General features: G+C 41.2%; 1 protein-coding gene across 4 annotated transcripts in view; it reads left to right on the forward strand.

Annotated features, from left to right (window-relative positions):
- The window catches only part of LOC125461330 (calcium-responsive transactivator-like), a 121,313-nt gene that overhangs the window by 27,098 nt on the left and 68,665 nt on the right, over window positions 1-25,550 (forward strand). For 3 of the 4 annotated variants that reach the window (XM_048549979.2, XM_048549975.2, XM_048549978.1), the window contains exons 4-8: window positions 4,574-4,718; window positions 7,192-7,392; window positions 11,745-11,909; window positions 21,818-21,919; window positions 23,865-23,957. In XM_048549979.2, coding sequence (XP_048405936.1) covers window positions 4,574-4,718; window positions 7,192-7,392; window positions 11,745-11,909; window positions 21,818-21,919; window positions 23,865-23,957 — 706 coding nt within the window. The remainder of the gene's footprint in view (window positions 1-4,573; window positions 4,719-7,191; window positions 7,393-11,744; window positions 11,910-21,817; window positions 21,920-23,864; window positions 23,958-25,550) is intronic. The other variant, XM_048549976.2, reaches the window with a different exon arrangement.

The following is a 25,550-nucleotide window of genomic DNA, read 5'->3' on the forward strand; positions in this document are numbered from 1 at the left end:
ACAAGTTACTAATAGATAAGTCAAACACCCTTCGTCACGGTGGCACCAAACAAAATGCTGCCAGTTTCACAGAGAAATTGCAGCGACCACTAAAAGTTTTGTTGTCACTAAAAATCCAGCTATTGTTTTCATACCGAGTCACTTATTTATTTATCCACCTTGAAATTTAAGGCTTTACAGTTTCAAAGGCTTCTAACCTAATTGTACAGTAGACATCTAACTACTCAACTTTTGTGTTGTGCTCTCTACCCTAAACAATTTAAACTCACTGTATGTGTATTCTGATGATGATTTAAGAATCTGATCAATTATTTAAATTATTAGTGCACTTGAGATACTCTAATCACAAGACTATAAGATACAGGAGCAGAATTAGTCTCTTTGGCACATCAGGTCTGTTCTACCATTCGATCGTGACTGATCCGTTTCTCAACCCCATTCTCCTGCCTTCTCCCCATAACCTTCACTCATTGATGTAGCCTCCACAGCCTCTTGTGACAATAAATTCCACAGTTTAATCGCATTGTGGCTGAAGAAATTCCTCCTCCAGTTCTAAAGGGTTGTCCCTTTACTCCGAGGCTGTGCCCTTGGTCCTAGTCTCTCCTACTAGTAGTAACATCATCTCTGCATCCACTCTATCCAGGTCTCTCAGTATTCTCTAAGTTTCATGAGAAACCTTCATCCTCATCATTCCACCCCCCCCCCCCATCCATCTAAATTCATTTGAATATAGAACCAGATTCGTCAACTGCTGTTCACATGACAAGCCCTTCATCCCTGATATCATTCTTGTAATCCAGATCCACTATACCTTCCTTAGATACGGGACCCACAACTGCTCACAGTCTTCCAAATGTGGTCTGACTTGAGCCTTATACATCCTCAGCAATGCACCCCTGCTCTCATATTTTTGCACTCCTCGAAATGCATTGCATTTGCCTTCCTAACAGCCATCTGAACCTGCATGTTTATCATAAGAGAATCCTGAACTAGGACTGTATCAGAGATAATGGGAACTGCAGATGTTGGAGAATCCAAGATAATAAAATGTGAGGCTGGATGAACACAGCAGGCCAAGCAGCATCTCAGGAGCACAAAAGCTGACGTTTCGGGCCTAGACCTCTCTGATGAAGGGTCTAGGCCCGAAACGTCAGCGTTTGTGCACCTGAGATGCTGCTTGGCCTGCTGTGTTCATCCAGCCTCACATTTTATTATCCTGAACTAGGACTCCCAAGTCCACTTGTGCTTCAGATTCTCGAAGCCTTTCCCCACTTAGAAAGTAGCCCATGCTTCTAATGCACCTACCAAAGTGCATAACCTCACTTTCCTACATTGTATTCCATCTGCCACTTATTTGCCCACTCTCCTCGCCTGCCGAACTCCTTCTGCAACCTGCCTGCCTCCTCAACACTTTGTCCCTCCCCCTGATTGTGTATCTGCAACCTTAGCAACAATGCTCTTGGTTCCTTCCTCCAGATTATTAATGTATAATGTGAATAGTTGCGGCCCCAACATGGATCTCTGCTGATCTCCACTAGTCACCGGCTGCCATGCTGACAAAGATCCTTTTATCCCCACCCTGTGTTCTGCCAGTCAGCCAGTCCTCTATCCACACCAGTTCCTTGCCCCTAAAACCATAACACCACCTTGTTTAGCAGCCTCCTTTGTGGCATCTTGTTAAAGGTCTTCTGGAAATCTAAACAGATTATATCGACTAGCTCTTTCCTTTGTCTAACTTGCTTGTTTTTTCATCAAAGAATTCTAACATGTTTATCGGGCATGACTTCACCTTGACAAAGCTATGCTGACTCAGACCCTATTTTACCATGCCGTTCCAAGCACATCAAAATCTCATTCTTAATAATGGGCTCTAAACTATTACCAATGGTCAAGGTCAGGATAACTGGTCTATAATTTCCCATCTTCTGCCCCGCTCCCTTCTTACGCAGAGGTGTTAATTATCCATTTACTGGCCACTGACTCCACTGATTCTTGAAAGATCCCAACGAATGCCTCCACAATCTCCTCAGCTATCTCTTTCAGAGTCCTGGGATGTAGACCATCTGGTCCACATGGTTTATCTGCCTTCAGACTTTTCAGCTTTGCCATCACTAAGGCGAGTTGCTGGCCACTACACTCATCTCGGTCCCCCAACCCTCAGGAAGTTCTGGTATGCTGCTGGCATCTTTCACTGTGAAAATTGATGTAAAGTACCCATTCAGTTCCTCCTTCATTCCTTTGTTACTCTCATTGCTACTTCTCCAGCCTCCTTTTCCAGCTGTCCACTGTCCACTCTTGCCTCTTCTTCACCATCTATCAGACAAAGATTTGGTAGATGTAAGTAGGAATTGATCAGTTTCTGGATTAATGGCTGGAATTATACATCCATGTCCTGGGAACAGGTTGGTGGGTAAGGGAAGGGGGAAAGCAGTGGGGGGTAATTAGCTGGCATGGTGAGGTATTGCCTATCTGCTAACACTGGAATTTTATCAATGGCCTGGGTTGATGTCTCATACCCCATTGACACCACTTGAAGGTCTCCTCTTCCCACGGTATTTGGCCAAGTGGAGGGGGTGTCGTTGTCACTTGGCAAGGTTATGAGATGGACCCCGGCAGTCTGGATGTGAATCCAGAATGGGGTAGGGTGAGGGTTTGGTCTGTCCAATTCCATTCCCAATAGAAGCCAACCATCCCAGAGATGCTTGTTTTGCTAAGCCCCTCCCCCTCCTCCTCCTACACCCCGCCAGGCATCCCAATTCTGGCAGCCAGCAGCCTTGCCAGGCCTGCATAACTTGCCCTGATGAAAGCTCCTGATTTACCAAGCAGTCTGATTTCTATGTTGTTCCCCTTGAGGAACTAGCTGCAGTCCCAGCAGTGGCCACTGCACGCGGGGGTGCTGCTATGGCTGAGGGGCTGCCAAACTAGCTGATTGGTCGGCAGCACTTGAAGATGAGACATCCTGCCTGATTGGGGCAGAAGCCCCAACAAGAGACATTTAACAACAAAGGGTCCATAAAAGCTGCTTGTGGGTTCCCTGCCAGGCATTGTTGGGCTCACCATTGCAGGTGACTGGGTGGGACGCTGGCTCCATGAAAAATGCCAGCCAATATTTCACATTTATCAACTAAAACATTGCACATTACTTTCCTTATGAACTATATTCAAATTGATTCAAAGTTTTATTTTGAGGTTCTGTCAGAAATTGTGCCCGCTAAATAAACGAGCCACATTTTTGTTCCTGGCCTGTTTTCATTCAGGGCACTCAGGCCAAAGAAGTCTGTGGCTCATTGTACAGATTACTTGAAAACAAAGTATACTCGGAGCCAACGGAAAAAAAACTGCTATTCATCAATAATGTGCTCTTTGTATGGAACAATTTATTATATTCGAGCTAGAAAACAATTTTTGTACTTTTCCATACCTTGATATTCATCTAATCTTTGGTGCATTGCTGCAGACGTAGGGAAATGTTTTCTATTGTTCAATATGGGGATCAGAGTAGAATAATAATGAAATGTTAGTTGCAGCATCCATACATCTATCCAAAGAAAATATAAGGATCGTGAGAGCTGACAATTTAAACCTCCTCTCCCACACATCCACATCTCACTTTCCCATGAGGTTATTGATTTATGATAATGCAGTGGCTCATGTGCTCGGCCCCAGTCTAACTTGAGGCAGCGAAGAGCTGCAGGTTGGTAGTTTGCTGGGGGTAGGTGATGTACACTGTTGAATCCAATCCTTTCATTGTACTTTCCAGCAGAGTTACTGGGTAGGAAAAGAAATCCTTTTTTAAGAAAACCCTTTTCTATCTTGTGACTCTCAGGCTAATATTTTCACTCTTAACCGCTATCCTGGCTCGGATTAGCTAACCAGGCATTGACCCTATCCTGGTCTACTTGAAAGCTACATTAGTTAGTCAATTTAATAGATGTTCTGTTAGATTCTAATTGAAACAAGCTTGAACTTTTCTAATTTTGAGCGTGTAAGGCAGTCTGCCTCTGACAAACCTCAGTGCAAAACACAGGGGATGGGTCATTGTTGTGGGTGCTACCTTTTTGAATGAGCTGATTTCTTCTGCCTGTTCGGATCATTTAAAGGATCCTATAGTGCTTTTTAAGGATCACAGATTAGCATTCCTCTTTCTACCATCCATCACCAAGTCACAAATATCTACTCATTCATTCAGTTCATCTCAGTGGGATCCTGTTTGGCACAATTTAGCTGTAGTTGTCCTATATATGTAACTGAAAATGCACTCAGAAAAATAATCTCTATAATATAAAGTGTTTTAGGATGTCTTGAAAATGTGATATCTTGCTATAGAAATGCAAATATATTTAGTCTTTCTGTATGAATGTAATACTTGGTTTTCTCTGTTGTGAAATCATTCCCCTTCAGAGAAAACTATCTTAACTACGAATAGAATAGAATAATTGCTGTGGTGATCTTCCAAGACATTGGAAAGTAGTAACATCTTTATTTTCAATAAAGGAATTTTAAGGTCTTTATTTTCTTTGAAAGTTTAATTATTAATTGTGCACATTTTTCCTCTGTGATTTCCTTTACTTAGCCACCTTCCCAAAACCTGTCAATGGGGCCAGGAGGAATGAATCTTTCTGGATCAAACCAAGCTTTACATTCACAGAACGTTCCCAATGACACCATGGGAGGAGGTATACCCCCTTCTCCATTAATGCAGAGCCAGATGAGCAATGGTAGGTTATCTAACAGCGCTAAACAGAGCCAATGTTCTTATTTAATATGTTGCAGTATTAAGATATGGGATCTGCTGGATTATAACCTAGAAAGATAAGTGGAATTCAGGCTAGCGTTATGTCTGGCATATGGGATTAATTGCAAACTAAGTATCTGTTTTGGCAACAACATCCACCACTGGTGTAGAAGCTACAATATCTTCAAATTAGTCAATATAATAATCTAAACGATGAATGAAAAGTGTGCATAAATCATGAAAACCTTATCATGAGTTAAATTGAAGCAAAGTTCCTCAAAATGATGTTTTACTTTTTCTCTTTATTTCTCCTATTCAATACAGACTGGTTCATATTGTAGTATGGCTCTCGGCTACTTTTCTATAAAGGCACTTTTTCATGGTGGCAGCAAGCTAATCAGTACCCTGCCCTGTCTCCATTCCAGCTCTTCTGGTTTCAATTTTAGTATGGATTAAGATATACCGGCCTGTGGAGGCTGGAAGGCAGGGAGCCAACAAAATGGTAGGGAGCTGGATTGAAAGGTTCTGACAAAGGAACCTTGGTGAGTTGCTGCTGTACATCTTGCAGATGATGTTCTCTGCTCCTACTGAAGGTCAGTGGTAGCGGAAGTCAATGTTGAAGCTAATGGATGGTGTGCTAAACACATGAGCAGCTTTGCTCTGGATGTTGTTGAAAATTTGCCATTGGAGCATAAACCATTAGGCTGTTGTGCATTGTAGTTGGTGGACAGGTTTTGGGGAGTCAGGAGTGACTCCCCTCACAATTGCCAGCTGCCAACTTATTCTCATCAATATGGCTGCTCGAATTCAGTGTCTGGCCAGTGACATCTAGGCTGTTGATGGGGGATTCAGCCCTTGGGGGATAGGTTGCCAGTTTCACTGATTAACTTCCCATTTTTAATGTGCCATTTTGCTGTTGCATGAGTGGCCAGCTAAATGGAGGTGACTCCTTGTGGGGAGGGGAAGATCTTACACAGTGCTGCAATGATCACAGCGGGAGTGACACCCCTTTATCTTCAACAAGTTCCCCAGTAGGGATTTCTTTCCTGGACCCAGGCCTTTCTTAATGTTAAATCTTGTCTTTGTTTACCTTCTGCAGGATCCTGATTTTCTGCCAGCCTTGGCAATGATCACCGCCCCTTGTGGTACTACTGCCGTCTGTCGATTTCACAATTTTGAGCTTTTCGATACTGGCCCTTCCTTATAAAGTTGGAGTTGCTGTTCATTTACTCGTACTTTTCAATGTGGCTTTGTTGTTGTTGTTTCCTCCCCAGTGTGTGCAGCTGGCCCAGTGTTGGTATTAACAAAGAACCTCATGCTACTGCTATCACCAGTAATTGAGTAAATTGTCCTTCCACTCGCACTATCTTTCAACTTGTCCATCCCGCTCCCACTCCACTCCATCCCCAAAACACACACACACACACACACACACACACACGCTGGAGCGTTTCTCACAGACTTGTAAATAAAATCTATATAAAAACAAAACACCATGGACACTGGAAATCTGAAACAAACACAGAGCATGCTGAAGAACTAAGCAGATCTAGCAGCACTTGTGGAGAGATGAACAGTGTTAATATTTCAAGTCTGCTGTGACTCTTCAGAACTAAGCAGGATTTTGAAGAAGAGTCAGTACCAAACTTAAGACTTGTTAACTCTGGTTCCCTTTCAATAGATACTGCCATCCCAATAAACCCGGTAAGTAGGTTTTCTAGAGACGAGTCAGGCCAATGTGATGGCTGTTGGTACTACAAGTTATGGTAACTAGTCATATTGTAATGAAAGTACCAGTCAGTCTGTATGTTATGAGAGATTGGGGCCCATCACACGTGCTATCACCTATCCATTTAAGAGGCATAGATGAAATTTGATTTGTCACAGTTCACCTTCGATTTCATTTAGGAGTCTGGGTTCCTGGTCTTCTTCATTACTGTAAGCATTATCTGTTCAGCAGTCAATGGTGTGGTTGGGCCTTGACAACCTTGTTAAGTTTGCAACCGTCTGCAACAGTTTCTTGGAGGAGCAGACAGGCAAAATAACCTGCAACAACTTTTCTTTTTACTCCTTCATGTGGGCATTATAGTCTAACCTAGCTCTTATTGTGCATCCTGAATTGGCCTGGAGAAGGTAGTCATGAACTGCTTCCTGAATATTGCAGTCTTTAGGTGTTGGAAAACCAACAGTAAACTGCACGACTGTTGAATCGGAGTTAAATTTCTCGTTTATGGTCAATTATGGTTTATGGGCCCATTCCTTTTAATGTATACATTTCCACACACTGTCTCATCTTCAGATAAGATGGTCGCAACTGGGATAGAAAGGGGGACTTTGTCCCTTGGGGTTTGGATTTTGATTGAGCCTGGGCCACTGAAGTGCCAGGTGAACTGTTGATTGATTTGAAAGGTTATTAGAACAGATCATCATGACCGTGTCTGACTCTGTTTCTTTAGGTCCGTCTCACGTTTCAGTGCAGCAATCAGGGCCAGCAGCAATACCAAGCTCCTCAATGACCATGCCTGTAAATAACCATGGAAGTGCAGGGGGTTACAGTCACTCTGTCCCCTCATCACAAAGTATGCAGATGCAGAGTCAGGGCCAGTCGATGGCAAACTATGGATCTCGGACAAACATGAGCATGCAAACTGGTCAAGGTAAACTTTTGAAAGTTGCCATGTTGTTGTAATGTAATAAAAAATTTTGGCATGCGTGACTTTTATATTTCTGCGCAATTTGTATAAAGTATCTCAATTTATTTGATCAGATTTCTTTCAACCTTGAGTAGATGCCAAAAAAAAACTTTGAACAATTTACTTAAAGTGGTTGCAAATATGCTTGAACAGTATAAGCGTTTGTCTGGGTCTTGTTTTCCTGTCTAGGTGAAACCAGTTTAATATTTTCGAGAATTCTGAATAGATCTGAAAAGCTTTTGAAGCTTGAGTGTAACCTGCAAATATTGAGGCTATTTGTATTTTTCCTGACATTCAAAACTCCTACGATAGATGAATGATCATGTTTCCAAAATCTTACTGAAGCTTCTCTTGACAAACTTGCAGTAGGAGCACTTCAAGAGTGTAGCTCTTTCCCAGTTAGAAATTTGTTTTTTTCATTCCTTTTGCTGTAATTGGGAACTCAGTGGAGGGGCTTTCTTACCCTTTGTTGAGAGCTAAGTACTAGAATTTATAATGGTTTACAAACATGCCTTTTAATTTTTGCCTTCTGCATAGCAGAGAAATTATACTGGCTTGTGAGAGAAACCTACCTAAAACAATCTTAGTATTTGTCAAGGCAGCTGTTTCTGTTGAATTGCCTTCATTTCAAGTCCATGAATATAAAACAGTAGGTTTGTTTTAGGTCAAGAATCTAGCTTTGTTCTGCGGTTGTTATGACTAGTGAAGTTCTACTTCAAATCACAATCAATGGCTTCTTCTTTTAGTTGTCTATCCGAAAAATTGACTGGAACACATGGATAAGGACAAAGTGATTGCAAGAGATTTTAACTAAAAATCACTGTATTTTCCACTTGAGAAAGCCTGACCTGCACACTTCCCAAATATACACCTAATCCATGCTTCTCTTTGTCTATGATTTTTGTCTTTTCACACAGGTGTTGGATTTGCAGCAGATTTTGAGATGTGACAGAGTTTGTGCGGGCTGGAGTGCAGAGCTGGGCCAATTGGAAGTCCTGTCTTGGTTTTGCAACACAGCAACCCAACTTCCCACATTGATTAAAATTCATTTAAACCTCAGCCCTTATCCTCATGCACCCATACACTTTGCATGCCAATCTGTTCCACCTCAGGTCCCTCATGCCATCTTGTGTCGCAGATTGCTGATGGATCTTCACTAACACACCACCCCCATTTCACCCTAAGCCGGCTCAAGTCACCCATGTTCCTTCAAACTCTCAACATGCTGCACCATGCCCCTAAATATTGCCCATGCTACCCTAAGCTCACTCAATGGCCCAGTCATCCCAATACTACCGCACACCCCTGCTGAGAACCCCACAGCATCCTCATACAGTTCACCCAATACATCCATATATCTTTCATAGCTATTCACTCAGTATGTACTTTGTCCAGTGCTCAGAAGCTATGTGATAGCAATGGGAATTATTCAAAAATCAATAGAAAAGAACCACTAACAATGATTTAAAGTTCTGAATTCAAACACACTGTCATTATTACAGGGAGAAAAGTACACTGTTTTAAAAAGTATGGTCCTTTAAGTACTTACTTGGTTTTTTAAGCAAACACATCACCACATCAAAGGTATATTCTGCACTTTTTTTCTATGGGATGCGAGCATCTCTGGCTGGGCCAGCATTTAGTATCCATCCCTTAATTGACTTTTCACTGCTCCTAGGCATAAGTGACAATTTATTAATAATAGTTGCCGTGGTGTGGGTAGTGGTGAGCTGCCTTCCAGAACTGCTGTACTCTGTGTGCCATGGGTAAACCCAGAATGCCACGAGGGAGGGTGCACCAAGATTTTGACCAAATGATCCTTCTGTTATGGCAGTCTCCTTAAAAAGTTTAGATTGTTCTTTGATTGATAGTGTATCAGCTGAGCTGAAGTAATCATAGCATTTAAAACCCTGTCAGGTATTCATAATAATTACAGGAGGTTTAACAACAGGATCCAACTACATTACCACTTGTGGACTAGATGTGGATTTTGCTTTCAATTTTCAAACATACAGCTGTTATAATAGCTTTTGGTCAAATTATATCACAGCATAAAACATGGCATCAGAAATTGACAAAATGCTTGTTTTTACAATTTTATTGTACTTTGATGTTTTATACCCTGGATAAACTACTGTAATCATGGCAACACTTGTGAAATGATGGTCTACGTAAGGATCAATTTACCTTTGCAGAACAGATATCTATGATTAAAAAAAATCAAATCTGCATTACAATACAGCATTGAGTATTAACACTTGAAGGTGTCAAAACATTTTAAGTTTAACTTACAGAATGTTGCAGATACCTCACAGGTTTTACCTAGTGTTCATGAACTCTTCAAGGGGTTGTGTGTTTTGTTTCCAAAACTTCTAAAATTCACACTAGTGCAGGAAACGGGAACCCTCAACTCAGAAGAGTCTTGTGAATGCACATGTGTTTTAAAATGAAACCTTCCAAACCCATGAAAAGACCACATTAAAACTGTGTGAGGTCAGGAACGTAGATGGAGATAGGGTTTTTCATTTTGCTGGAGAAACAAAGTTCAGTGTTTTACGATGTGATTCACACCTCCCTTGGGAGATGAAAATCTGGCCCCAGATTTTCATTGGATCTGTCTCTATGCCAGTTGACCTATAGAAACATACTTTTCTACAGCTATAGTAATGACGTTAATTGACGTTCATGTGGGATGATCAGCAGATTTGAACAAAGCATAGTCAGAGTTATATTTTTGAAAAGGCGTTTAAAGGTAGGAAGATAGAGAAAAGGAAGGATTTGTCAAAGAATTTCTAAATGATAAAGCTGACACAACCAAGGTTCTTTAATTGAAGGTGGACTAAAGGAGAGCAGAAAATGCACAGCAGGCCTCGGAGAGGCCTGATATACAGTGAAGTGATATACAGCTGGAGCAAGTTATAGAAATGGTGTAGAATGAAGATGTGGAAGGAAATGTAATGAAGACCACCACAATACAGCTGAACTGTCACAATCATAGTTGAGATACAAGGGATCAATTTAGCTTATCAAGAACAGTGTGACGGTCAAATATGTTTAAAATGGGAAAAGGTTTTGAGGAAAAAACACATACATTTTAAGATAGTTCCAAATCTATTTCTAATTTGCCAAATTAAAAATTGATACCAGTAAGTAATTGGAAATAAGTAGTTCAAAAGAGTTTAGAGCATATGAACTGCTCAAAAAGTTTGGTTATTAGAAGCAACTTAGCAGCTGAATCCAATTTTGATTTAATATGTAAATAGTTAAACAGACATGCTCTAATTCACCTTTTTATAGTCCAATATAAAATGTGCTTCAGTGTCTTCACACATAAATTTCTCAATTTCTGTGTCAAATAAACAAAGTAATTGCAATGCCTGTGATGACTCAAAGGGTTTAGTGTAATACTAAACTATCCAAATCAAAAAAGGCCTCAGGTTTGTTCCATGGCTGTTTTCAGAGATAAATGGCAGGGTTGCCAAAAATGTCTTGTGCTGTCTATAGTTTCAGGAAGTAAGAAGGCAGAAACAACCAAGATTCCTTCTCCTTCTAGCTGTCCAATAAACATTGAACATACCTGAATATTTTAGTGAGGACATGACAAGGCAGAGCTTTGATCCTGTTAAATAGTTTTTGTTTACTTCTTATCTAAAATAACACAAAGGAAGATTTAAATTAAGCACAAAAGGGCCAGTGAGATTGGAATAAAGGCTAACGTGAGGCACGTTCTGCAGAACAGGAAAATACTTTGAGGAATTTGGAGGGAGGTGAAGGGAAATGGATTTCTATAGTGGCATGACTGTAAAGTTGTGCTGATGATGCTTGCTCTGGACATGTAATGTGCTTCTTCACAGCCTTTGCATTGAAGTTCTAATGATTGAAAGCTGCTGATGAGCTAGTTGGCTCTTTCATAACTCATCAAAATGGGAACAGCTTTGCAGCAGGCTGTCAGTGCTTCTAATTCACTTGAATCTTCAGCAGTGCAATGCAAAATCTGCCTTTATATTCAAGTTAAAGTTAGGTTCTAACCTCATTGATGTTTAGTGATTGTAATCCTTTCACTAGGCTGTTTACTGGTTATGATAGTAAAATTTAAATGGAAACAACTTTAGATTAAATAGTGCAGTTCAGTTATTTCAGAATTTGGTATGGGCTTCTCAGTATTTTGACCATTGAATAAAATATTCAAATTGCTGATATAATTTGTTTACTATGGGAATATACCACATTGGCGCGTAGTGCCTAGGAAAATTTGCACGTTCTTTCTTGAATTCATCTTTATTCAGTAGACTTGCTTACTTAAATTTATTTTACAGTTCCCATGATGCACCAGCAAGCCGCAACCTCACATTACAGCACCCCGCAGGGAAGTGGTCAGCATTACCAGGGGCCATCAGCCATGGGGATGATGGGACAAAGTAATCAAGGCAACAACATAATGGGGCAAAGGCCAATGGGGCCATATAGGTCATCACAACAAGGTATGAATTTGTGTTTGTGACAGTATAACTTGATTTGATATTTTTCATGCATTTTTCAAATTCCCTATTGTGCTCCTGAGATGCTACTTGGCCTGCTGTGTTCATCCAGCTTCACACTTCGTTATCCCTATATTGTAGTTTCTTTTCTTGGCTCTGCGCTAAACGAATAGCATAAGTTGCTGGTTGGTAAATATTGTTGTCTTCAGCAGGATATTTAAATTAAGGAAATGCATTAGGTAGGCATCGCACATAAAAAGTAAATGCTGTTCTATCAGTTTGTGTTTTAAATATTGTTAATTACTGCAAGGAAAAAGTGGCAAAGAACTTGCAAAGAACATTAAAGCAAGTTGTTATTTTTAAAGTTTGACATTTTTAAAGGGTAGATGAGTTATGTGCGGTGGCTGTGTTTAATTGCTTTACCTTGCTTGCTGCCTGCCTGTGCTCAGTTAATCTCTACAGGGAAGTATTGTGAATAGACGTATTGTAAGGTTCTCTAATGAGTAGTTAATTACTTCTCTCCTTTCCCTCAAAAACTTCTTCAAAGTTATCAATAAATTAGAAAAAAATAACAATTTTCTTCTTAATATTTGTAGTTTGTAAATTGTTGGTGTATTTAACAGGATATATCTAAATTGGAACTTCTTTATGGCGCAGTACAATGTTTTATTTCACTTTTAATTTGTAATGTATAAGATATAAACTTTGGACCAAACATCTAGTTGTATTACTACGTCTTCTATAATTTGTAGAAGATTGCACTGAAGGTGCAAAAAAAGAGATGGTGGCATAGTGGTAATGCCACGGGACTAATAATCCAGACACTCCATAGTAACTAGTGGAACCTGAATTCCATTGATAAAAATGGAATATAAACCTGGTCTTGGTGATGGTGGTGATCATGTCGACTGTCATCAATTTATTGCAAAACTCATCTGGCTCACTATCTCTTTTTACGGAAGGCAATCTGCCAACCGTATCTGGTTTGGCCTACAGGCAACTCCAAATACACAGCGTGTGGCTGATTGTTAACTGCTGCCTGAATGACCTAGCAAGCCACTCAGTTGAAGAGCTAATAAGAATAGGTAACAAATGCTGTTTATGCCACTGATGCCCAGATCTCATGAAAGAGTAAAGAAAAAGAAGGGTTATGTACGCACATTTGTCTCTGTGCACACACGAGCCAGTGAGTGAGAAGACTGATGTGTATGGAATAAGCTGCTGAAAGAAGTGGTGGAGGCTGATACAACATTGAAAAGACATCTAGATGGATATATGAATAGGAAGGGTTTAGAGGGATACTGGCCAAATGCTGGCAATTGGGACTAGATCAGTTTATGATAACTGGTTGGCGTCGACGAGTTTGAAGGATCTATTTCTGTGCTCTATGACATTATAGTCAATTGGGCTAAAAATGGAGACAGATTCATAACGGGCTACTCACCAATTTTACAGCATGGAATTCTTATTTTATTTGGTTATGTACATGGCACTGCACAAACCATCTTCCTTGATAATTCAGTCATTCAACAAACTTTGACTCAAAGCTCTTATTTGAATGTGAAAACATCAGCTGTGCACCACTATCTCAATAATAAAGTTGGCATCAATTAATTTAACAACATTGAATTAAGAAAATTTACACAATTGAATAATTCACTTTGAGTATGGAAAGCAACGCTGAGTTGTCAGATTTAAGTTACCATCCTGCCCCAAAAGAATTAAATTTGAGAGTCTGGCTAAGTCAAGATCTTAATCAGCTCTTCTTTCGGTATAATGGTAATACCTCTCTTGTTACATATATATAGATTTTAAAGAGTGATTCCAGAGAAAGCAGCTCCTGCATATTGTAAATGGCTTTTCACACATTAATGGCTTACACACTTTGTAATGCTGTTGAATTAATACTGTAATAGGATCATAGTCGCGCAACAAGGAAATGGACCCTTTGGCCCAACTCATCCATGCCGATCAGGTTTCCGAAACTGAACTTGTCCCAGTTACCGGCATTTTGGTCTATATCCCTTGAAGCCATTCCAATTCATATACTGTTCAAGCATCTTTTAATTGTAGCCCACTCAGTCACTTCCTCTGGTAGCTCATTCCATAGATATACCACCATCTGTGTGAAATAGTTGCCCTTGGATTCCTTTTAAATTTTTACCCGCTGAACTTAAATGCCCCATGGCCTCTGGTTTTTGACTTCCATACTCTGGGAAAAGTCCTTTACTATTCACCTTATTTATGTCCCTCATGATTTTATAGACCTCTATAAGGTCATCACTCAGCCTCCTACACTCAAGGGAAAAATGTCCCAGCCTATCCAGCCTCTCATTGTAACACAAACCTTCCAGTCTCAGTAACATTCTTGTAAATCTTTTTTTGCACCCTTTCCATTTGCATAACATCCTACCTATAGCAGGGTGACCAGAATTGTGCACAGTGGTCCAAATATGGCCTTACCGATGTCTTGTAGAGCTGCAACATGACGTCCCAACTCCTGTACTCAGTGCTGTAACCAATGAAGGCAAACGTGCCAAATATATTCTTCAGGACCCTGTCTGTTTATGACTTTACTTTCAAGGAACTATGTAATTGCACATCTAGATCTCTTTATTCAACAACACTGCTTAGGCCTCTACTATTAACTGTGTAAGACCTGCTCTGGTTTGTCTTACCAAAGTGCAAAACTTCACATTTACTAAATTAAACACCATCTGCCATTCCTCAGCCCAGTAGTCCAGGTTATCAAGATTAATGTAGGAAATAGAGCAGGAATTTGCAAAATGAAGATGCCACAAATGAGATAAATAATCCCATAGTATCCCATAGTATTTTAGTAATGTTTTGGCTAGGGAACTATATATAAGCTGTCTTTGTGCGTTCACTTTAGAGAGTGAATAAGCCTCTTGCATCACCTCTTCTGAAGATTGGTGAACTTAACTTGGCTGTAGCACAACATGAGGTAAACAGAGCAATTATTTTAGTAGGTTCCTTTTCGATGCTTTGAATATTTGAATCATCAGCATTCTCATAAATGTAAAACACAGGGCAGCTGAGAGCCATCACAGTGGAATTCTGGGAGACTGCCACAGTCAACATGACTGTACAGCGGGTCAGGGAGAAGGCGATGTCAAGGTGTAGTTAGGCCTGAAATGCTACGTTGGTGTTTCCCACCCTCCTTCCTCTTCTGACCAAAGAAAAGACTCTGTGAGGAGGACAACTGATGAGGTTAAGGTGTACAAGGGAGCAGCCATTAAGAGAGTGCATGGCCTTTGCTTGAGAGGTTTCAGTGTGAGGAGGCTGAGGAAAGGGTACAGGTAAGGGCTCATTATCTCTACTTTCTTTCTGACTAGATTGAAGGCAGTAGGGATGGCAGTTAGGGCAGTGACACACTCCTCTTGCAGGATATGGGAGACCAGGAAAACTTCCAGTGGCTCTGGTGTCTACACCTGTAAGAAGTGCCCTGGCTGCAGCTCCTGACAGACTACATTAGGGAACTGGAGCTGGATGCACTCAGGATGCTGAGAACCTTTAGTGGTCACTCCTAAGGTGCAGCCTGCAAGTAGCTGGGTGACCACCAGAAGAGGCAAAGGGGGAAGGCAGATAGTGCAGAGGGTACCCCTGTGGCCATTTCCCTCAATAACGGGTATACTGTTTTGAATATTGATGCGGGTATGATCTTTCAAGCTAGCAGCAGCAGTCAGGTCAGTGCACTGTGACCCGCTGAGGGAAAGGATGCAGTCAGACAGAGCAATACCAATATTCTGTGGCTGCAGAAGAGACACCAGGATGGTGTGTTGCCTCCTGGGTAGCAGGATCAAGGATGAGCCGTCCCAGACCTTCTGAAGGAGGATGGTGAACAGCCAGAGGTCATTGCTCATGTCAATACAAATGACATAGATAGACAAAGGGATGGGTCCTGCAAAATGAGTAGAGGGAATTAGGTAAGAAGTTAAAAGGCAGGACCTCAAGGGTAGTGATCTCTGGATTACATACAGTGCCGTGTGCCACTGAGGATAGAAATAGAAAGGTAGGGTGGCACGGTGGCTCGGTGGTTAGTGCTGCTACCACACAGCACCAGGGTCCCGGGTTCGATTCCACCTGTGGGTGATTGTCTGTGTGGAGTTTGCACATTCTTCCTGTGTGTGGGTTTCCTCCAGCTGTTCTGTTTTTTTTCCCACAGTCCAAAGATGTGCAGGCTAGCTGGATTGGCCATGCCATATTGCCCGTAGTGTTCAGGAATGTGTAGATTAGGTGGGCTATAGGGGAATGGGTCCAGGTGGGGTGCTCCCAGGGTCGGTGTGAACTTGTTGGGTCAAAAGGCCTGTTTCCACACTGTAGGGGTTCTATGATTCTATGAATGCGTGACTGAGGAGCTGTTGTAGGGGGCAGGGTTTTCAGTTCTTGGATCATTGGGATCTCTTCTGGGGTAGAGATGATCTGTACAAGAGGGGCAGTTCGCACTTGAAACAGAGGGCGTCTAATACCCTTGTGGTGAGATCCGCTAGTGTTACCCAGGAAGGTTTAGACTAGTTTGGCAGGGGTGTGGGACTCTGAAAAAGAGAGGGGCCATCGAGAAGTCAAGGGAAAATACACTAGCCACCGAGAGCAAATTTACTATTCAGGATAACCAGGAGCACGGTAAAAGAAGGGAAAAATCTTCGGGTCGAAAGTGCATTTATTTCAATGCACGAGGCCTGACTGCTAAGGCAGATGAGTTCAGAGCAAGGATTGGCTCTGGATACTGAGATATTACAGTCATAGTAGAAACATACCTGAGAGAAGGGCAGGACTGGCAGCTCAGTTTTTCAGGATACAGAAGCTACAGGGTGACAGAAGTACAAATAAGCAAGGAGGGGGAGTTGCCTTTTGATAGGGGAGGACATAACAACAGAGAGGATATTCTTAAGAGGTCATCAAATGAGGCCATATGGTTAGAAATCAGAAACAAGAAGGGGATGGTCACTCACTTGGGACTGTATTGTAGAGTCCCAAATAGCCAGCAGGTGTTAGAGGAGCATATCTTTAGAGAGAGATTGCAGATACCTCTAGGAATAATAGAGTAGTATTGGTTGGAGATTTTAATTTCCCCTGTATTGACAAGGGCACCCAGAGTGTAAAAGGTCTGGATGGAATGGATTTGTAAATTTGTCCAAGAAAATTTCCTAAATCAAAATGTGAGGACCTTACTTGGGAGGTTGCAACATTGGACCTCCTCTTCGGAAATAAAGTTGGGCAAGTGACTGAAGCATCAGTTGGAGAGTACTTTTGGTCCAGAGACTAAAACTCTGTTAGTTTTAACATAGTTGTGGAAAATGATAGGACAGTTCCACAGGTTAAGATGCTGAACTGATCCAGGGTGAATTTTGGGACCAGTAGGTAGGATCTGGCAGATGTCAATTGGGTGAGTCTGTTTGAAGGAAAAGGAATGATTGGCAACTGGGAGGCTCTTAAAAGTGTGACATCAGGAATCCGTGGACAGTGTGTCCCTGTTAGGGTGAATGTAGGTTTAGCGATCTTGGAGTATTGTACAGTTTTGGTCTCCCTGTTACAGGAAAGACCTTGTTAAACTGGAAAGTGTGTAAAGAAGATGTATGAGGATGTTGCCAGGATTAGTAGACCTGAGTTATAAAGAGATGTTTGCAAAGATAGGACTTTGTTCCTTGAAATTTAGAAGAATGAGGGGTGACCTTATTGAGGTATATAAAATCGTGAGGGTCATAGATAGGATTAATGCAAATAGCCTTTGTCCCCAGGGATGGGGAGTTGAAAACTCAATGGCAGAGGTTTAAGATGAGAGGGCAAAGATTTAAGAAGGACCTGAGGGGCTACTTCTTCTCACAGAGAATGGTTCGTATGTGGGATGGGCTGTCAGAGAAAATGTTGAGGCAGGTACAATAGCAACATTTAAAAAACATTTGGACAGGTACATGGATCGGAAGGATTTAGAGGGAGATGGACCATACGTGGGCAATTAGAACTAGCTGAGTGGGCACCATGATCAGCATGGTCACCAGTGTGCGTCAAAAGGCCTGTTTCCATACTGTATTCCTTTCTGACTCTTTATGACTCTATGTTATCACTATCAGAAATATCATTGATGGTGAAGTCTTCTAAGCATTGAACCTAGGACACTGATGCGATCTCCAAGTATCAATACAGGGAGTCCTGCTATAATGTGCGCTCCAGCAATGCGAACTGACTATAACGTGAATTGGCCTGAATGCTATTTCTAAAATGCGAACTTTGTGTTGGGCTATAACACAATTCCACTGGTGTGCATCAACATCAGATGATTGTTTCACAGGCTTTGTCCTGACCATGTGCAATGGGTTAGCGCCGAAAGAGTCTCTGCGCTGGCATCACGCAGTCAGCTCGATTTCTATCAGAGGACAGTACTCCTTTTGTTTATTTCAAATTCTGCTGTGTTACCCGCAAAATGTGAGGACAACGTGACAAGAAGGTTAGCAAGAAGCGTCCTGGTGCTAAAATTGTGGGTAGTGAATGTAAAAGAAGGCTATAAAACTGGAAGAGAAGCTTGATGTTGTAAAGTGTTTGAGTGTAATGAGAGAACAGTGATAGAGTTTGTATAACAGGAATAAAGGAGTCTACCTTACACGCCATTAGAGACAATGCTGAAAAGATTAAAGCAAGCTGTATTGCTGGAATAAGTCTGATTGCTAGCAAATCTGTGAAATCACGGACAAAGGAACTTGAGGAGGTGGAGCACCTTCGAAGTGTGGGGATAGAAGATGAAATAAGAGAGTGATCTGGGACCACCTTTCCTACTGTAAAAGAGAAAGCCTTATCAATTTATGAAGATCTAACAAGAAAAAAGCTGAAAATCCTGCAGATGTGCCTGCCTTCAGAGCCAGAAGAGGCTGGTTTTAAGAGCCATGATGCTTTTCATAACGTAAAGTTACGTGGAGAAGCTGCCATTGCAGACTAGAAGCATGTGACGGCATTTCGTCATAAAGTGAAAAGATTAATTGACGAAGAAGGCTACAACTTAGATCAAATTTTCAATTTGGATGAGACAAGTTTATACTGGAAAAAAAGTGTCAGCAAGAACCTACATTTCTATGAATGAAGCACAAGCTCCAGGCTTTAAGGTGGCCAAGGATCATATGACTGTGCTGTTGGGTGCCAATGGCAATGGAGACTTAAACCTTAAGCCTGTGGTGCCGTACCACTCTGCCAACCCACGAGTCTTGAAAAGTTACCTTAAGTCCACTCTAGGCAACTACTTAGATAAGGTGTCCAGCAAAAGAGGTTAGATGATGGAGCAAGTATGTTCTGACCTTACTGTTGATGTTTTGGAAGATGTTTTTAGCGAGTATTGCAGAAAATTGGATTTCAAGATTCTGCTCATCCTGGATAATGCGCCAAGCCATCCTCCCACCATTGGTGAGCTTTCTGAAAGCACCAAAGTGCTATTTCTACCACCAGACACAACCTCCGTCCTTCAACACTTGGACCAGGGTGCAATAGCAGCTTTTAAACCTTATTATTTAAGAGGCTAATTGCAGCCACTGAGGTGAATAAGGAGATTGTTCTTCAGGTTTGAAAGAGTTTTAACATCAAGGATGCAATTGACATTATTGTGGAGGCCTGGGGTGATGTCAGTGAGGACTGCTTGCATGCGGAAGCTTCTCCCAGAATTTTTTCAAGATTTAAAAAACTTTGATCTGTCAGAGGAGCTCAAGGATCAACGGACATTGTATTGCTCTTGCAAAGGAAGTTGATTTGAAGAAGCGGAGAGTGAGCTTGTTGAGGAGCTGCTGGAGTCCCACTGTGAAGACCTCTCCACAGTTGATCTACCACAACTTGTCGCTGAGGTGGAAGTGGAAGCTGGAGATGAAGAAGATGAAGTCCAGGATGCAGCACCACGAGAGCTTTCCACTCCTGTTTTATCTTCTGTCCTGAGGGAAGCTGAGAAGCACTTGCAGCTCTTACAGGACAAAGATTACAATGCAGGAAGCAGCAGGGTAGCAATTTGTGGAATAAAATCTGTTTTGGCACCCTGTGAACAGCTTCTTCATGAAAGAGAATAACAGGCAAAGCAGCAAAAACTGGATGTCTTTTATAAGCCAACCCCCACGAAACAGTCAGAAAACAGTGAACCATAGCCATCCACTTCTGGATTAACCATTTTTCGGCCTAACCCTGCACCCACAATTGCACCTAAAGGCGATGCTGATGATGATGATCCTTAACATTAACAACAGAGCAACTTCAAAACCACCTCCCCCATCAAGTCGTCTTGACATATTTTTCAAGATATGGTCTCAAATGTATTTTTAATTATTAGCTTCAAATAAAACATTTATTAAAACTGTGCTGTCCTTTGTGTTAAGCTTGTAAATAATTTTTGAGTGACTTTGAGTGATATTTTTTGCTGGTCTGCCCCTAACTACGCTTTTCCCATAGGCCCCGTTATTTCTATAGCGCGATGTTGCACAGAAACGCAACTGTCACGTTAAAGCAGAGCCCCATATATAATTTATGACATTTTTATTGCTATTTATTTTGTGAATGCAAGTTCTTAAGAGCAAGTGATACCATCCTCATTTGCTGAATTGAAGTGATTAATCCACTGTTTACTCTGTAGAGGAGATTATTGTTAGTGATTTTGCTTCTGTCTCTGCAATAGTGCATCAGGGTTTGCACAGAGACCCCAGACATTAGTTGCATAGAGCCAAAGGCTTGCCGAATGCCTCTTTAACAAGGCCCACCCTCTCTCTGGCCACTTGACAGACAGGGATAGTAGGAACTGCTGATGCTGGAGAATCTGAAATAACAAGGTGTAAAGCTGGATAACACAGCAGGTCAAGCAGTATCAGAGGAGCAGGAAAGCTGACATTTCAGGTCTAGACATTTCAGTTTTTCTGAAGAAGGGTCTAGACCGGAAACGTCAGCTTTCCTGCTCCTCTGGTGCTGCTTGGCCTACTGTGTTCATCCAGCTTTACAGCTTGTTATCTCACTTGACAGATGGGATTTGTCATGAGAAACTTGTTCATCACTTTCCGTGTTTCCCATTCCATGACCTGATGGACGTCTGCTGCTTGATCTTGCTCAGGAAGGTTGCTCGTTATAGGGCAATGAGATGGAAGAAGGCAGCCGGTGGATTGCACTCGTCTTCATGCAGTCCTGTTGAGGTGCAACTACATGATTTCAGTCATCCTGTGGGATTTTGTCAGTCGACGGCCGTGTAGGGCATTGACGTTTGCAAGGACAGGAAGCCCTGGAGGAGTGTTGATCAGAGAGTTCCAGTTATAATGTGCACTTGCATTTAGTTGAGTGTCAACAAGATGTAGTATGTAATAAACTTTGCCAGACATGTGCACCCTATTCTGTTCCAGAATGCAGAGTAAGTGATGAGGTCAAAGTATTGTAGCATCAATGTCCCACATTGATCCACGTTTGTTCAGTAGTTTGTCAGTCAGTATGACAGCTATGACAAAAAAAACTGTGACAATATGGATTTTGAATGAAGAATAGCCTGCATTCATTTTGTTATTCACTCCATTTATCCCTTGAAACTTTTGCCTCGAGTTATCAAGTCTGAGAATGTGAAATCTAACACTGTCGCAAGTTGTACTGTGGACAATCAATTTGATTTTTTTTTGATGCAGTTTTGTCCATTACAATATTGCTAACATAATGTGTGCCACTGGCATAACTTTTTAGATAATAATCCAATATTTAGTCCATTGCCAAATGCTAATCCAGTATTCAAAGAAATATTTCAGTGTATTTTGCATTTTAAGAATATGCCATTGTCTGTAATATTCATGAGTAATTTTTTGCAATAACAAAGGCTAATTGAATTTTCCTAGTACTGAAGATGACTTTCAAATTTCATCAAAAATTTATATCCTGATGGTTGTTCCTTCCCTCATTTATAGGTTCTTCTCAGCAATACATTGGACAGGAAGATTACTATGGTGAGCAATATGGACATGGCCAAGGACCCACAGATTCCATTAATCAACAATATTACCCTGATGGTACTTCATTTTTCCCTTAGACTGCTAGCCATATTTGTAATATGAAATATTAATCTGAGTGGATGAAGGTACTTAACTACCAATAAATCAGTTGGGCAACAACATGCTTAACTGGTGCATATGAAAATGGCATTGTGCTGAAAGTCAGTGTTTTTTCTGAGGTTTTTTGATCTTAAGTTGCACTGTATGTGTGCTGTCAATATTTCTGAGAATAAAAATAACTTCTAATTGTTCAAATGTTAGAGAAAAAGTTTCCACTCTTTAACAATCTTTCTCTGTATTTTATAAAGAATTTTAAAATAAACTTTGCACATACAGGGAATCTACCCTATTCATTCAGCGATTCACAAATATATTGCTATTTTGTTAGGGAGCCTTTTTTGGCATTCATTCAGCTGTTCCGTACTTGCATTATGCTGCTGAAAATTCATTCATACATTATTGTGGGAAATAAATCCCTGTTTTCATTCTTTCACTATTCGTCATGATTTTCTGAAATGTATCTCTGCGAATAGCAAGAACCCACTGTAGAACAAAATTGATTCTCTTTTGCTTTCAAATTTATGATATATTCACTGTAGCATATGCCACACAAGCCTGTTTTATTGAATAGCAAAGTTGCTGACTCTGCCCTCAAGCCTAATTCATTTTTCGAGACTGCCTACCTGAAAGCCATCAATTCCTGCCTGGATCCTGCTAATAAAGTAAAATTAAACTAGTTTTCTAGCATGGAAATTCCATTCTATTCCTCTTAGAGTTGTGTGCGTGGTATTCTCACCCATCAAGGAGGCAGGTAATCAGAGAGTTGGTGAGTTGTGGCTCTTAAGTGGCCATTGAACACTTAACAATGTTAATTTCAGAAGAGTTGAGAGAGGTCCCAGTGGATCTTCTCTCTTGTTTTTATTTCAAAAATATACTTCATTCATGAAAATCTCTGTGTATATATGTTGCCACGAAAGCAGTTCAGTTCTGTTTGATTGCATATCAAGTAAATTAACAAGACATTGGACTTTGACTCTATCCAAAAAAGAGCCCAAAGACCAGTTATACAATACCCATATTTACAAATATTTGAGGCGCTAGGAGGGTCTCATAACTGAACGGGCCCCCATTTACCTGCAGTGCAATGACCTCAGATCATGATCTTTCCCCACTGCACTCTTGGTGGCAGCTGCCCCAAGCTTTAGCGCATCCCCCAGAATATAATCCTGGACCTTGGAATGCGCCAGTCTGCAACATTTGGTCAGGGTCAACTCCTTGTTCTGGAAGACCAACAAGTTTGAGGCAGATCAAAGAATGTCTTTCGTCGAATTTGTAGTCCTCCAGGCACAATTGATGTTTGTCTCGGTATGCTTCCAACATTTTATTGCCATGCTTGTGAGAAGTGGAAATGCACCTAACTATTTCCCCTTCTCATTCGCCACCTCTCACATCTTAGATGTGATATGTGTAATGATAGGGTGATATAGCAAGGAAAGAGGTTATTCAACCCATTGTGCCTATCAATCAGCATTAATTGTATATTCTTCATGGCAATGTCTCTACCAATTAGAATCCACCTGGCAACCAATCAGCACTCTCCTCTCATAAGGCTGAATGTTGGAATTCCCTTTAAATCAGTTTTCCTGTGAATTGTCCTGATGAGTTCAATATATAAGTGGCTTCAACAGAATGTATACTTTTCCAGTACTCTCCCTAGAAGCATAATTTCAAAACACCAGATAATGAGACCTGTAATCAATGTTTGTGTATCAAAAATGTCTTGTGAGTATTTCCATATGATTTTTGGTGGCATAGTTCTACTTCGTCTTGAGCTGATTTCAGAAGGATGGTTTAGAAAACTGTTTTGTTCAAAGATGATGTAGCATGATTTTAATGAAATGTAGCACTATCAAAAAGTGTAAACTGATCCATTTCACTTTGTTTCCCGCAATATGCATTCCAGGCCATGGTGAATATGCATATCAGCAATCATCATATGCAGAGCAAGGTTATGAGAGGTCATTTGAGGAATCCTCACAGCATTACTATGAAGGAGGTAATGTATAGTTCTAAATTTTTTTTTAGCTTCCCTACAGTGTGGAAACAGGCCCTTTGGCCCAACAAGTCCACACTGCCCCTTGGAGCATCCCACCCAGACCCATCCCCCTATAATCCACACACCCCTGAACACTACGGGCAATTTAGCATGGCCGATCCACCTAGCCTGCACATCTTTGGACTGTGGGAGGAAACCAGAGCACCCGGAGGAAACCCACGCAGACACAGGGAGAATGTGCAAACTCCACACAGACAGTTGCCCAAGGCTGGAATTGAACCAGGTCCCTGGTGCTGTGAGGCCGCAGTGCTAACCACTGAGCCACTGTGCTGCCCCCTGTGCAGTAATATTTTGTAACTGTTGCACCAATGTGAAACTCTGCTCAAATAGTAAATTTATGTTTAGTTTGGGGGTAATGGTCTCATCCATGTCATGAAGGTTAGCCAACGTATCATGTTATGGAAGAGTGGATTTGATACCTGCTTGGTCCGTAGGATCACAAAAGAGTCCACGTGACAAGGAAAGTTTAAAAAGACTGTGTGCGTGGAATAGAAGTAGGTCAGTAAAATGTATTAGTTCAGTAGTCAGTAATGAGATACATTTGTGAATTTTCCTTCCATAAGACATAGGAACATACGACATAGGAAACTGATAAAGAAGGTAAAAGCACATGGGATCCAGGGTAATATGGCAAGTTGGATCCAAATTGGCTTAGTGACAGGAGACAGAGAGTGGTGGTCAAAGGCTTTTTGTGTGACTCAAGGCCGATGTCCAGTGGCATTCTGCAGGGTTATTGCTGAGGTATTGTCGCTTATTGATCTATATCACTGAAAGTGTTTGGGGGAGTTGATAAATAAGCTTGTGGATGACACGAAGATTGGTCGGGTGGTTGAGAGTGAGGACGAAAGCTTACTGGAGGATAGAAACAGATTGTTCCAATGGGCAGATCAATGGCAGATGGAATATAACCCTGATAAGTGTGAGGTGACGTACTTTGGGAGAAGTAAGAAGACAAGGGAGTACTCAGTCAATGTGAGGACATTAGGAAGCTCAGAGTAACAGAGAGACCATATCCACAAATCCCTGAAGGTGGTAGGGCTGGTTAATTGGAAAGTTAAGAAAACTATTGGACTCTTGCCTTTACCAATCAAAGCATAGATCGTAAGAACAATGCAATTATGTTGGAACTGTTAGGTTAGGCTACAGCTGGAATACTGTGTGCTTTTATAGTTGCCAAGCTATAGGAATGATGTGATTGCATTGGAGGGGATGGAGAGGAGATTTACCAGGGTGCTTGAAACAAAACGAGAAATTGCTGTAGAAACTCAGCAGATCACAGAATTATATAGTATGAAAATAGACCCTTTGGCCCAACTCAAGCAGGCTGACCAGGTATCCTAAACTGAATGAGTCCCATTTTCCTGCGTTTGTCTGGCAAACATCTGTGGGGAGAATGAGAGTTAATATTTCAGGTCTCGTGACCCCTCTTCAGAATTTCTTTTTCACCAGAATGTTGCCTGAGATGTAGGAACTGAGATGTAGTTTAAGATCATAAGACTGTAAAACATAGGAACAGAGATTAGGATAATCCGC

The sequence above is a fragment of the Stegostoma tigrinum genome, chromosome 19 (genome assembly GCF_030684315.1).
Source record: "Stegostoma tigrinum isolate sSteTig4 chromosome 19, sSteTig4.hap1, whole genome shotgun sequence".
NCBI classification, from domain to species: domain Eukaryota; kingdom Metazoa; phylum Chordata; class Chondrichthyes; order Orectolobiformes; family Stegostomatidae; genus Stegostoma; species Stegostoma tigrinum.